Source organism: Hyperoodon ampullatus, assembly GCF_949752795.1.
Source record: "Hyperoodon ampullatus genome assembly, chromosome: 12".
Taxonomy (NCBI): Eukaryota; Metazoa; Chordata; class Mammalia; order Artiodactyla; family Ziphiidae; genus Hyperoodon; species Hyperoodon ampullatus.
The window spans coordinates 39886898-39900708 of NC_136925.1; the positions used below are offsets into that span (position 1 = coordinate 39886898).

At 39.7% G+C, this 13811-nt stretch overlaps 1 protein-coding gene across 1 annotated transcript in view; it reads left to right on the forward strand.

Annotated features, from left to right (window-relative positions):
* The window catches only part of LOC307061531 (uncharacterized protein), a gene marked incomplete at both ends in the record, with an annotated part of 168366 nt that overhangs the window by 14727 nt on the left and 139828 nt on the right, over positions 1–13811 (forward strand). The window contains 3 exon segments of the mRNA XM_079716717.1: positions 2496–2648; positions 4576–4674; positions 8331–8492. Of these exon segments, the coding sequence (XP_079572843.1) occupies positions 2496–2648; positions 4576–4674; positions 8331–8492 (414 nt within the window).

The following is a 13811-nucleotide window of genomic DNA, read 5'->3' on the forward strand; positions in this document are numbered from 1 at the left end:
ATATTCAATAGAGTGTATATTGTATGGTGATTTTTAAAGTCATGCAGTCTAGTCTGCTATCACATGGCGTTGCACCTCCTTGAAAAAAAATCATCCTATCAGAAGCCATGTTAAAACTTGTTTCAAAGGGAAAAATAGGATTATATATAGAGAAACTCGAATTTATAATAATAAAGTTTTCAGCCAGAGTTTCAACAATAAAGATATTTTTCTAGTTCTGGGTGTATAATATTTGTAAATATATATATTTGCTAGGTAAAAATAGTAAGTTGATTAATCCAAAAAGGCAAAGATCAAATCTGTATATTTTTGAATACTCTTCGTGTAAGAAGGAGCCACTGTTTCATCACCATTTGCTTTGACCTTGCAGTTTTGCATCCATGTGTATTTGTTCCAGCATTATTTTCCTAGGATTATTTTTATTAGTATGTAACACAGACTCTTTTAGCTCACTGAAACCAGTGGTATTACATGTCCTCTGGTTTCTTTGAAGGTGATGATGTTTAGCTTTTGTCTTTCGTTTCATATCAGCAGCAGCACTGTCTTCAGCAGAGAGTGCTTCTAGGGGAATATCCTCACCCTCATTATCAGTGTATTATGATAGACAAAAACCAGAATCAGAACAAGATGGTGTTTAAAAAGAGTCCAAATAAATAAAAGTAGTTTATGGCACAGTAGATTATCATCGGTGATAACAAAAGAACATGAGGCTGCAGAGCCCTCCCACAGAGCAGCCCTGTCCCCAAAGGATAGCTTGTCTTCTTTATATAGAGATAGTTTCTACTTTTGATTTTCTTTTTTTTTTTTTTTTTTTTTTTGCTGTACGCGGGCCTCTCACTGTTGTGGCCTCTCCCATTGCAGAGCACAGGCTCCAGACGCGCAGGCTCAGCGGCCATGGCTCACAGGCCCAGCCGCTCCATGGCATGTGGGATCTTCCCGGACCGGGGCACGAACCCGTGTCCCCTGCATCAGCAGGCGGACTCTCAACCACTGCGCCACCAGGGAAGCCCTGATTTTCTTATATTATGTGCAGTGCTAATTGTGCTTCCAAGATAATCATATTACAACAAATTTTTTGTGTAGGAAGAATTTCTACAAACAGGAAGAGTGTTTATTTTGGTTCTCTAATGCCCTAGAGCAGGGTCAGCAAACTACAGCCTATAGCCCACCACCTAGTTTTTTTGCAATAAAGTTTTATTGGAATACAGCCATGCCATTTCATTTATGTACTGTCTGTGGCTGCTTTCCACTATAACTGCAGAGTTGAGTAGTTGCAACAGAGACCATGTGGTCTGCAAAGTCTAAAATATTTACTATCCGGCCCTTTAGGAAAAAGTTTGCCACCCTAGCCTTAGACTAGCACTGTCTCATCGAACTTCCTGCACTGAGGGGTATGATCTGTGTCTGTCCGATGTGTTAACACTAGTCACATGTGGCTATTGAGCACTTGAGATGTGGGTAGAGTAACAGAACTAAATTTTAAATTTTATTTAATTTTAATAAATTTGCATGTAAGTGTTAAATAGCCACATGTGGCTGGGGCAACAGTATTGGACAGCCTGGGAGGTACCAGCATTAACTGGAAGAATCTTTAGCTCTGTGACTCACTGAACTTACTTATTCCAGAAACCTTTGTTGAGGCCCTAGTGTGTGCCAGCACTGTGGTAGTTCTCTCTTTCTCTCTCTCTCTCTTTGTCTTTTTCTCTGCCTGTCTGTCTGTCTGTGTGTGTAATAAAATATACATAAGATTTACCATTTTAACTATTTCTAAGCTCAGTGACAGTAAGAGCATCCACATTATTTTACAACCACCACCATGTGGTAGATTCTAGAGATCCGTCAAAAAGCTCACCTTGTACTGAGGAAGTCATGATGCCCTGTGACTGGTACACTGATGAAGGTGCTCGCATGGCTCGATAGGCCTGGGTCTGCCCTGGAGAAGGGAGGAAGCAGTATCTGCATCTTGGCAGTAGGAAGTTATATCATAGAATGCAGTGGTAGCCTCAGTCTGGAACTGAGATGTGAGGGGTTTGACTGAGGTACCTAAAAGATTTTTAACAGGCCCCAGCATCTGGACCCTTCTCTCTAGCAATATCCTGGTCAGACTTCTGGGAGCAGGATTTATCTAACCCTTAGATTTTCTCATTTGCCAGGTGGCCATGAAAAGGGAATGTGTTTCCAAAGATGGACAGTTTACTTCCCATTTATGGTCCAGCTCAAAATACATATAAATAAATATATTACATTATTTCTAATCTTTGGAGCAGATATTTGGAACAAGTAACATGACACACAGTTATGGTAATGGGCTGACTGAATACATGTGCCCCTTAGGTATATACCTTTAAGGTCCTGTTACTGTCATAGAATCATGTTTGATGAATTAGTTTGACTCCAGGACTGTTTCAGAGGCAATCAGTACCTGTTTCTGAAATTGCCTACAACCTGAGACTTTCTTTTCTGGACTCCGCTTCTCTTTTCTCAATCCTATTTAGGTTTCCCCAAAATTTCAGAGCATCTTCATGGAGCAACAGAGAATGCAAACATTTCCAGATTATGACGCTGAGATAGCTAAAGTGGAGAATTTGGGTTTGGTAGGACCTGGTATGGCCTTGAAAAAGAGAGCCAACTGGATTTCCTTTATAAAGGTAAGGAGGCCTGTGGTGACAGTCACCTGTGAATGATGTAAGCAGTGTCATAAAGTGTCCTCCAGGGAGGCCAGGCAACCTGGCAGCATCAGGTCTGTCAGATCCCTATTATCCCCTCTCCTCAATGCCCTCAGCAAACTCTCCCCTAGGAGCAAGGGTAGGTGCCTACCTGACTCAGGAGAGGCAGCTCAGAGAACCTGGCCTTGTGTACCAGTATCTCCCAGCTCCTTCCTGCCTCGGGTCTATGTTGAAGTTAGTCAGGCTGATCTGCCTTCTCTGGAAGTTCCCACATACTCCTGTGCCCCTCTCTTTTGTATCAGAACTCCTTTCTTGTTGTTAGTGACCTTGGCTACTTGGCAAGAATAAAGAATAACACTCAAAGTTATAACTGAGCTGTGTAAATCCAGATTTTTAGTCAAAAACTATTTATTGACTACATATTGTGTGTCAGGCATGGCCCTTGGTGCTGGAGATACACAATTCACAATAATACAAAAGTGAGCAGATTAAATGAGATGATTTGAGGTAGTGGTAAATACAGTCGATTCTCATTATTTGGGGTGGTTATGTTCTATAAAGTTGCCACGAACACTGAATTAAATCCTGAACCACAGCTCATAGGGGAAATATGGGGTTAGGTTCATCATACATAATCAATACATAACTAGTTACTGTGTGTTTCTGTTTAAAGACACTTTATTTTATATATGTTGTTGATTCATTAACATCAAACTCATGGCCTATAACTCATGCCCGAATGAAGCTTTTTGAACACATTTCCTTCTGTAAGACACATCACAGCCTTCCTATACTTAGGAACACAAGGGAGCTCTTCAGCTCTATGCTTGGGGGCCATTTTAAACAGTGAAATAGCTAACGAAAAGCACAAAAAATATTAAAATGTGGCACTAACTAGACCGTAAAAAGGACATTTATTTACAGTATAAGCTGAAACAAGAAGGTGGAATGTCAACTTGTTTGACCTCAGCTGGAAATACAGAGTTGGGTGACTCAAGCTTTTCACTATTCTGTGCATGTCCATGATTGTCCAGGAAAGCTCTGAATAGATTTTGAGATTACAAATAAGTTTTAGTGAATAGGCAAATCCACAAATACGAAACCCATGAATAATGAGGATCAACTGTATCATGAAGGAAAGAAAAGTCTTATGTGATAAAGATGGATGGAAGGAAAGCAAATCTGGGGCTTGAGCAAATAGGTGGTTGGTATAGGGGAAGCCAGGCTTTCTGTTTTAGATTGTTACACTTACCATTCAAGTATAAGTATCAAGGAGATAGTTGGATATAACAGGCTGGAGCTTAGAGCTAGATCTAAATTTGAGAGTTGTCAGTATATTGATGTATTGATATTTCCAGCCATAGTACTAATTTTTTAAATACAACTTGTTAATATGAAAGGTGAAGTTTTACATGTGGAACCAAAAGGGGTTTTGTGGGGTTTTTTTTTTTTTGGCTGCGCTACGAGGCTTGTGGGATGTTAGTTTCCCAGCCAGGGATGGGACCCACGCCCCCTGCATTGGAAGCGCAGAGTCTTAACCACTGGACCGCCAGGGAAGTCCCGCCACAAGGAGTTTTTGTGGACAAACTTCTCTTGCCCCATAAATTAAGTGCAATGCCCAACACTGATGGAATTGGGGTCCCTTCTGCCAGTGGATAGTGCTGTGTCATCCCAGATGGAGCTACTGCATCTCATAGGCCAGGTACAAACAGGAACTGCTGTTGCCATCTCCCTCCACAGATCTGTGAAGCCACACAGACCCTTTCCAAGACTTCACATGCTCTAGCACACTTCGTAGCACTAAAAGCCAGATCCCATTTCAGAAGGGCCTTGATTCTCTTTGCTTGCAACTTTTATTGAAAACCATTCTGTTATATTGTAAGTTTATGTGAACATGTTTGTCCACTAGATTAAGCCAAAATGTGATCCTTGGCAAAAGAAGCTTTTGACCAAACTAAAAGAACGGAGAACAGATGTATTAATGCAACTCCAAGCAAAGTTTTTGAAGGTAAAAAAATAACCATGATCCCTTGTAGATAAAATTCTGTTCTCAGAAAATTGAATTCTTTCCACTTTTAAAAAATGTTAGTCATGGATTCACTACGAAGACTATATTTGGAATTTTCTAATCTAATCGCCAAACTTTTATATCCTGTTAGCTTTCACTAGAGAGTAACAATTGTCAAAACAGCTGGATTTTAGTACAGCTTTAACAGTAAGTCTCCATGTGATATTGCTCTAGTCACATAACCTCTTTGAGTTTTAGTTTCCTCATCTGTGAAACCAAAATATTGGACTAAATTACCTTATTTTTATTGTGGTAAAAAAAAACACATAGCATAAAATTTATCATCTTAACCATTTTTAAGTGTACAGTTCATTAGTGTTCAGTATATTCACAGTGTTGTGAAATAGATCTCCAGAACTTTTTCATCTTGCAAAACTGAAACTCTCTGCCTACTAAACAACTCCCTATATCCTCCTCCTCCTAGCCCCTGTCAACCACATTCCACTTTGTTTCTGAATTTGACTGCTCTTAGATACCTCATATACATAGGATCATACAGTATTTGTCCTTTTGTTCTGGCTTATTTTACTTATCAGAATGTCCTAAAAGTTCATCCATGTTGTAGCATGTGACCAGATTTCCTTCTTCTTTGTTTTTCATGAACATTTATATCAGCTTTATTCACAATAGCCAAAAACTGCAAACAATCTGGATGTCCTTCAGTGGGTGAATAAACTGAAGTACATCCATACCCTGAAATAGCAATCAGCTGTAAAAAAGGATCAAATTACTGAGATACTCAAGAACCTGGATGAATCTCCAGAGAAGTGTGTGAGTGAAAAAACTAAATCCCATAAAGACTGTATGAGTCCATTTATACAATACTCTTGAAATGACAAAATTATAGAAATAGAGAACAGATTCATGGATTCTAGGGGTTAAGGAGAGACTGGAGGGGAAGGGAAGGGAGTGTAACTGTAAAAGGGCAACATGAAGGATCCTTGTGATGAATCTGTTCTATATCTTGACTGTATCAATGTCAATATCCAGGTTGTGATACTGTACTATAGTTTTGCAAGATATTAACATTGGGGGAAACAGAGTGAGGGGTACATGGGATCCCTTTATATTATTTTTTTTCCTTTTTTCCTTCTCTTTCCTTAAATTGTGGTAAAATACACAAAACATGAAATTTACCATTTTAACCATTTTTAAGTGTACAGTTCAGTGGTATTAAGTAATTCATATTGTTGTACAACCATCACCACCATCCCTCTCCAGAACTGTTTTCATCTGGCAAACTGTAACTCTTTACCCGTTAAACAGTAACTCCTCATTCCTCTCTCCCCCTAGATCCTAGCAACCACCATTCTATTTTCTGTCTCTATGAGTTTGACTACTCTAGGTACCACATATTATGGAAGTATACAGTATTTGTCTTTTTGTGACTGGCTTATTTTACCCACCATAATGTCCTCAAAGTTCATCCATGTTGTAGGATATGTCAGAATTTCCTTCCTTTTTAATGCTGAATAATATTTCTTTGTATGTATCCACCACATTTTATCTATTCATTTGTTGTTGGACATTTGGGTTGCTTTCACATCATGGCTGTTGCGAATAATGCTACTATGAACATGGTTGTATAAATATCTCTTTGAGATCCTGCTTTCAGTTCTTTTTTATATGTACCCAGAAGTGGAATTTCTGGATTGTAAGATAATTCTGTTTTTAATTTCTTTTGAGGAAGCTCCATAGTATTTTCCATAGTAATTGCAGCATTTTACAATCCCACCAATAGTGCAAAAGGGTTCAACTTCTCTGTATCCTCACTAACAGTTGTTATTTTCTTTCTTTCTCTTTTTTTTTACATTAGTCATCTTAATAGATACGAGGTGATGTTTCACTGTGGTTTTGCTTTGCATTTCTCTAATGATTAGTGATTTTGAGCATTTTTTCATATGCTTGTCGGTCATTTGTATATCATATTTGGAGAAATGTCTTTTGAAATTCTTGGCCCATTTTTTAATTGGGTTATTTGATTTTTAAATTGTTGAGTTGTAGGAGTTCTTTATATATTCTGGATATTAACCCCTTATCAGATATATTATTTGCAAATATATTCTCCCATTCTGTAGGTTGCCTTTTCACTCTGTTAATTTTGTCCTTTGCACAGAATTTTTTAAGTTTGATGTAGTCATGTTTGTCTATGTTTGATTTTTTTTTTAAGATTTTTGTTTGTGTGTGATGTGGACCATTTTTAAAGTCTTTATTGAATTTGTTACAATATTGCTTCTGTTTTGGTTTTTTGGCTGCAAGGCATGTGGGATCTTAGCTCCCTGACCAGGGATCGAACCTGCACCCCTGTATTGGAAGGCGAAGTCTTAACCACTGGACCACCAGGGAAGTCCCTGATTTTTTTTCTTTTTGACTGTTCTTTTTGTGTCATATCCAAGAAATCATTGCCAAGTTCAATATCATGAAAAATTTCCCCTGTTTTCTTCTAAGAGTTTTATAAAGTTTTAGGTCTTATGTTTAGATCTTTAATCCATTTTCAGCTAACTTTTGTATATGGTATAAATAAGGATCCAACTTCATTATTTTGTATGTGGCTATCCAGTTTTTCCCCAGAACCATTTGTTGAAGAGACTGTCCCTTGTCTTTTGGGTGGTCTTGGCACCCTTACTAAGATCATTTGATTATACACTCAAGGGTTTATTTCTAGGCTTGCTATTTTATTCCATTGGTCTATATGTCTAATGTATGCCAGTACCACACCATTTTGATTAATGTAGCTTTGTAATATGTTTTGAAATCAGGAAGTGTGAGTCCTCAAACTTTGTTCTTCTTTTTCAAAATTATTTTTGCTATTTGGGGTCCCTTGAGATTCCATATGCATTTTAGGATGAATTTTTCTACTTCAACAAAAAATGCCACTGGGATTTTGATGGGGATTGGACTAAATTATCTTTGAGGTTCCTTGTGGTATTAAAATAATTGAAATATAGTAATATTTAATATAGTGTATATATTAATATATATTTAATATAGTGTATCGTTGAAGTAGAAGTTCAGCTCTGGGACTATTATTTGATTTTTTACCTCTAGAGGAGGAAAAGGAACATTTATTCAGCACTTACTACATGCCAGGCATTATTGCAGCAATCCTAGGAGAGACCTCACTAGTGTTCTTCTTCAAGTTAGGTTGACTTGTCCTGCTTTGCATGAAAAGCCAGGATTCCAGCAGGAATATGAGCCCAGGTCTGTGTCCTTACAAAGCCTGTGCTTTTCTCACACTACCCAGCTGCCTCCTCCTCTATCTCCTCACAGCTTCCTAGGAGTAGACAAACCCCAAACTGATGAGTGTTTATCTGTTCATTGGTGCCACAACACGTGTGGTGGTGCACCTGCTATTGTGTTGAGGGGGTTGTCACAGAATTTTAAACGAGTTGCTGTGTACATATGAATAGCTACAGTGTTGAATGGAGGAACATGCCTAAGGGAATCATGATGTTTGAGTTTACTTTTATTTTTTAATTGAATAAAGTCCCACCTGGGACTTCTTTCTTATTCATGTGAACATGACCAGATTCTTGCTGAAAAGTAGGGAATAACCCTTCTCCCAACCATCCTTTCTCCTCTCTCTTCTACTCAAGATTTCCAACCCTGAGAGAGTAATGCAAGTGCTCCAAGATCATGCTGCAAAAACAGTCTCGCTGGCTTCATCTCATCCAACATTTGTGGCTTCCCAGGGTTTGCATCAGGGCAACTATGACCAAATCTGGGAGACTATTTATAGCAACGTCAACCTCTACCAGGTACAACAACAGGAAGAAATAACCAATACGCCTTTCTGTTCAACTCACCACCTGTGTGTAGACCTTAGAAATTTACTTTGATAGTTCTTTTAGAGATCCTCCCCTAAAAGCTGTATACCTAGCTGGGTTTGTTTTCATTATAAAAAATATTAAGTGATAATTTGAAAGAGGGATGTAAAGAGGTGTAATACAAGATATTCTTGCTGCCGGGACTTATACTCAACCAATAAATACCAATGCAAAGTTGCATACTCTAGTGCTGAACACTAGATGAGTTGGACAGATGTTAAATATTGTGAGTGTTTAGAGAGAAAGTGATCTTCACAGGGTTGGTTCTATTGGGGGAAATCTCTTGAAGGAGGAGGAAATTGAGCTGGGCTTGAAGGAAGCATAGGGCTTAGGGAAGTGGTGGTGGAGAGGGAAGTAGGGAGCCTATTCCAGGAGGGAAGCATGAACAGCAGTGCAGGGGAGATACGGTATATGGAATGTTCAAGCTCAGTTAGGTTGAGTAGAAGAGTCACGTGGAAATAGAGTGAAGAGAAGTTTTTTTGGGGGGGGGAGGGTGGGGGTAGGGGCATCTCGTGAATGCCCAGAATTCCAGACTAAGGAAATTTGTGCTTAATCCTATAAGGGAAGTGATATATATATACAAACCTGTATTTTAGGAAGATTAATGTGGCAGCAGACTATTAGTTGGATTGAAAAAGGGAGAGATTGGAGGCAGGGAAGCCAGTTAGGTAGCTGCTACATAGAATAGGCATGGAGTTTGTCAATGAAAGGATGTTTCTACAAAAAGCTCGTGGATACTTATCTTTACAATGGAACTATAAGATTTTTAAAGCTATAATTGGCTATTATTTGTTTGTTGCTCTAAGGGAAGAGTTTTGTTTCATTTGCTTATTTAAGATGGAAAGACTTGGTGTGTTTATAGTCTGAGAGGAAGGAGCAGTGGAGAAGAAGAGATGGAAGACATGAAAGGGTAAATCTGAGAAACAGATGACCCTGGGGAAAGAAGAGGGAATGGGATGAAGAAACCAGGTGAAGGAGTAATTTTGAGAAAAGGAGAATGGCATCACTTCCTTTGAGGTGAATGAGGTACATAGAATTTTCAGGTGCAAAAGATAAGATGCTGGAGCTTGTGAATGGCCCCGGCTGTCTCAGAGAGAGAGGAGGAGGAAGTCTGAATTAGTAAGGTAGAAGGTATGAGTGACACGTGAGGAGGGGTATCGCTGTGGGGGGAAGGCCACAGGGCCACCAGCAAGAAAAGAATATGACGATGTAGCTGAGAGAGCCCAGTCGAAGTAAGAGGGCATGAATTTGTAGTGAGCCCATTCTGCATAACAATTCTATTACTTTCACCCCTAAGGATAATTGTAGAGTGACTAAAAATCACACATAAAGTCACAGGTATGGAGAAGTTTAGTAAAATGCTAGAGAAAGAAGCACTGTCATGGCCCACCATCCCGGGGTGGGTATGGGGGAAAGTGAAGCCTGAAATGCATCTAATGAGTTACAGATTGGCTGTAAGCAAACACATGCTGGAAACATGCCTGTGTGTACACACATACACGCGCACACACACACACACACACACAGACCCCTTCTATACCTTTTTAATCTGTGTAGACAAAAATCTAGAGAACCTAATGAAAAATGAGTTGGCCACACAGACCAGGAGGAGGTGCAGCATATCATAGCATGGCTCTCCCTGGCCCCCGAATTCCCTGACAGGGTATGCAGCTACCAGTGATACCCCCTCCTCAGCTAATATCCTGCCAGAGTTGAGAAAACAGCCACATTTTTCCTAGTCCATTGCTGTTTCACACTGAGGTATATGTCAGCATTCAAAAAGACCTTCTACTAACAAGGGGAACTTTAAAAACATCTGACTCTTCTGCTTCTTGGACCAAACTTGTGGGGGAGGACACAGGGAATAGGGAAGAAAGGAGGAGGGTGAAGGCAGAGTGAGCCCAGTTATCTCTGAACAAGACCTCTGCCCCTAGGATCCTGACAGTCAATGATGCTGATGAAATTACCTGGGAAGTTCTGGTATTAACATCTGAGAGCCATCACCACAAATCTGTTTTCCTCCTTGGCTATGAGAGTAGGGGGAACTAAACTCCTGGGGGCCGATAGTGGTAAAAGGAGGAGGGAGGAGGGAAGAAGGAAGGAAAGAAGGGAAAGAATACCACTTCCTCTGGCTAGTTACTGGCTAGTTGTTCTTGGAATTGACCAAAGGGAGAAAAATGTGAACACTGTATTTTCAAGCTGATTTATGGTAAATAGACTTAGAGACTTAGAATATCTATAGTTCCTAGAGGTGGAGCATGGGGAGAAACATAACATACACACACACACAGATTACCCTACATATTAGTGTCATACAAGTTTTCCAGTTTCCCATTCATTCATTCAGTGATAATTGCATGGGTACTACCTTTTGTGCCATGAATTGTGCTGGGCTTAAGGAAAGAAACATGCAATAAATGAGTAACAAAGAAGTAAATCTACATCTCTAATGTGTGGGTGCCATGCAGAATACCAAGAAGTAGAGGGCAGTGGGGTAGAGAGGAACATCCTCTGATAGAGAGGTCAGCCAAGCTCTTTCAGAGTGGGGGGCATCTGAGCTGAAATTTGATGAACAAGAAGGAGTCAGCCATGCACACAACCTGGAGAAGAGCTATCCAAGTAGGGAACAGAAAATAGCCCAGGGTTTAAAAAGGAAATCCTGAGGCAACAACCAATAGTTTTCTACCTTCCTTCACATTTTCCTGTGGGTGTTACTTTGTGACCTCCAGTATTTCTGCTTTGGTCAAGTGCTTTATGCAGTATCAGAGCACCAATAGTAGTGTGTTGCCATTCTGAATGTTGAATACTAGTCAGATGAGATTAGGATTAAGGAAAAGGTGGCAACTGGGAGGAGTCACAGGAATGTGGATATGAATTTTAAAACTCTGTTACTATTTTGCAAGCACATAGCAGTCGAGTATGAATTTTAGCATGTGTATGCTGGGCAGCATCCTGATTCTGAACACCAATACCCTATGAAAAATAACTTTCTTAAGGGCCTTCTGCATGAAGGAAAGCAAACCTCAGAGGACTGTTCATTTTGACAGCTCTGAGAGAATACAGACACTAAATGTAATGCAACTTCAGAACAGTTTCTGAAAAATTCTTAGTAAATACTGTTGGCCAGTAACCTTTCTTTAGAGAGTTTTTAAATGTTTTGTATTTACTATTAGCATTGAAGGCTTTTCTTTAAACACAATTCTAATTCCACATACACTTAAAGATCTGGGTTTGGGAGATAAGAAATGTCAGATTTTCATGTCCTTGTTAATTGACAACGATGTATAACTAGAAAGAGATAATTCTGATCCAAATGGACTACATTTTGGGATATTCTTTTGAAGAAAACTTAAGATAATTTAACTGTAGTCCTGATCAGAAGAAGGACCAGCTAACCCTGCGTAGATACTCCCAGACCTGTAATTCTATTACTGTGTCCAATTCCATTCTCCTCAAAAACACCTGATTATTAAAATGGCTATGTACAGACATTAAATACTGCTATTGACCATCATATTTCTAAAGCTACAGTTTAAATTTGTCACTGTTCTTTAACTTTATGGAGTGGTGAAGTGGCAGAAAACACTGCATCCTTTGCCTCTTCTTTTGCTTCTTCTCACTGGCCACACGAAGGAGGGAAGGAGGGGACAGCCGTTTTCCCCATGTGTTCCTGCCCCCCTCCATCTCCAGCGATAATGCAATATAGTGAGTACGTGGCGTGCTCTCACAAAAGTGGTGTTGTATGTGGTAGCTCCAATGTACAGGAAGTTTAGGGAAACATGAAACACCTTTTTCCTGGCTTTTGTCATTAAATTCAATAGAACATTTTTAAAACAAACATTTTCTGATGACAATAGTGACATGTATTTATCACAGAAAATTCGGGAAATATAGAAAAGTTCAAGGGAGAATATAAAAATCACCCATTATTCTATCACCCAAATATAACAACAGTATCGTTAACATTTGGTATATATCCTTCTAGTCTTTTTATTTTGTGGGTATACACAAGTAAACCATAGAGACATTTGGGCAGGTGGGGAATACATAATAGGCTTACTTTTCCCCTAATTATTCCCTCCACTCTACCTCCCACTCCACTGCCCCTGCCAATTTTCCAGGAGAAAATGAGATTGGCAATCAGTGGAAATCCCTGAACTGTCAAAAAACATGAACTCAGCCATTCTGGTTTCAAAGACCCAGCCACAAGGCACTGTAAATGTCAAAGAATTAACCTACCCAGGAAGAGAGAATGAACACAGGTGGTATTGACATTCTTGTTTCTCGTTAGCCCTCTGCTTAACTGCGCTGTGTCCAGTTGTCTTAGGGGAATACACTCATGGACTTTCGGTATTTCCTAAGCAGTTTGCTTCTGTGGGCTGTGGCTGGTTCGCTTTTCCGGGAGGATGCTGGGCTGTCTATCTTTACTCACCCTAGCCTGCTGTGCCCGCTTCCTTTCTTCCTGGCAATCTGCCGGTTCAACAGTATTTTTGTGGTTTGTTCAATCATTCCTTCAAAATGTCTTTCACTGTAACTTGACATCACTTCCTATTCCTTCCTGTGTAATTCTGGGTAATTTTAGAAGCAGCTGAAAAAGTCACAACCCCACAGAGAAAAGCTGTGACTCCTAGGCTTCCCTCTGGAGCCATAACGGGCAATGCTGAACACAAGAGCAATATAAGTCCCAGAGGCAAAAGGCTTCTGTAGAGCCCCTCTTACCCAATATTCTGGGTCAAATAGAAACTATCAAAATTCAACCCCCCTCATGGATTTCCTGTTAATTTTTATTTTTTTTTTAATAACAGAGGGATGATGATCCTGTGTTCCTATATTAAGGAACAGGAGTGCACCATGTCACCTCCTAGGGTCTTTTCCAGTCCTTGGGTTGTGGGATGTTTACACAGAAATACACTGATGTACATACTTACCTGGAACAGACAGGAGCTACCTCTGCCCACAGGCAGAATGGGAAGCCAATTAGAGATACCCAGTTAGACAACTTTCTCTTTCACCATCTCTTCCCAATATCCCTGTCCAAATTTTTCTTCCCCACTGCCTGTCATAAAAACTGGTAGTCTATCTTTAGAGTCCTGGGGACTTTATTATTTAAGATTAGGTTTGTGTGTTGGTCGTAGTTAAAAACAAAATAACAGAGGATTAAAGGAGATGGAAATTTCTCTATTTTTCCCTCATATTAACATCCAGGGGTAGGAAGTACAGAGGTGATGTGATGACTCTGCTTCATGGAAT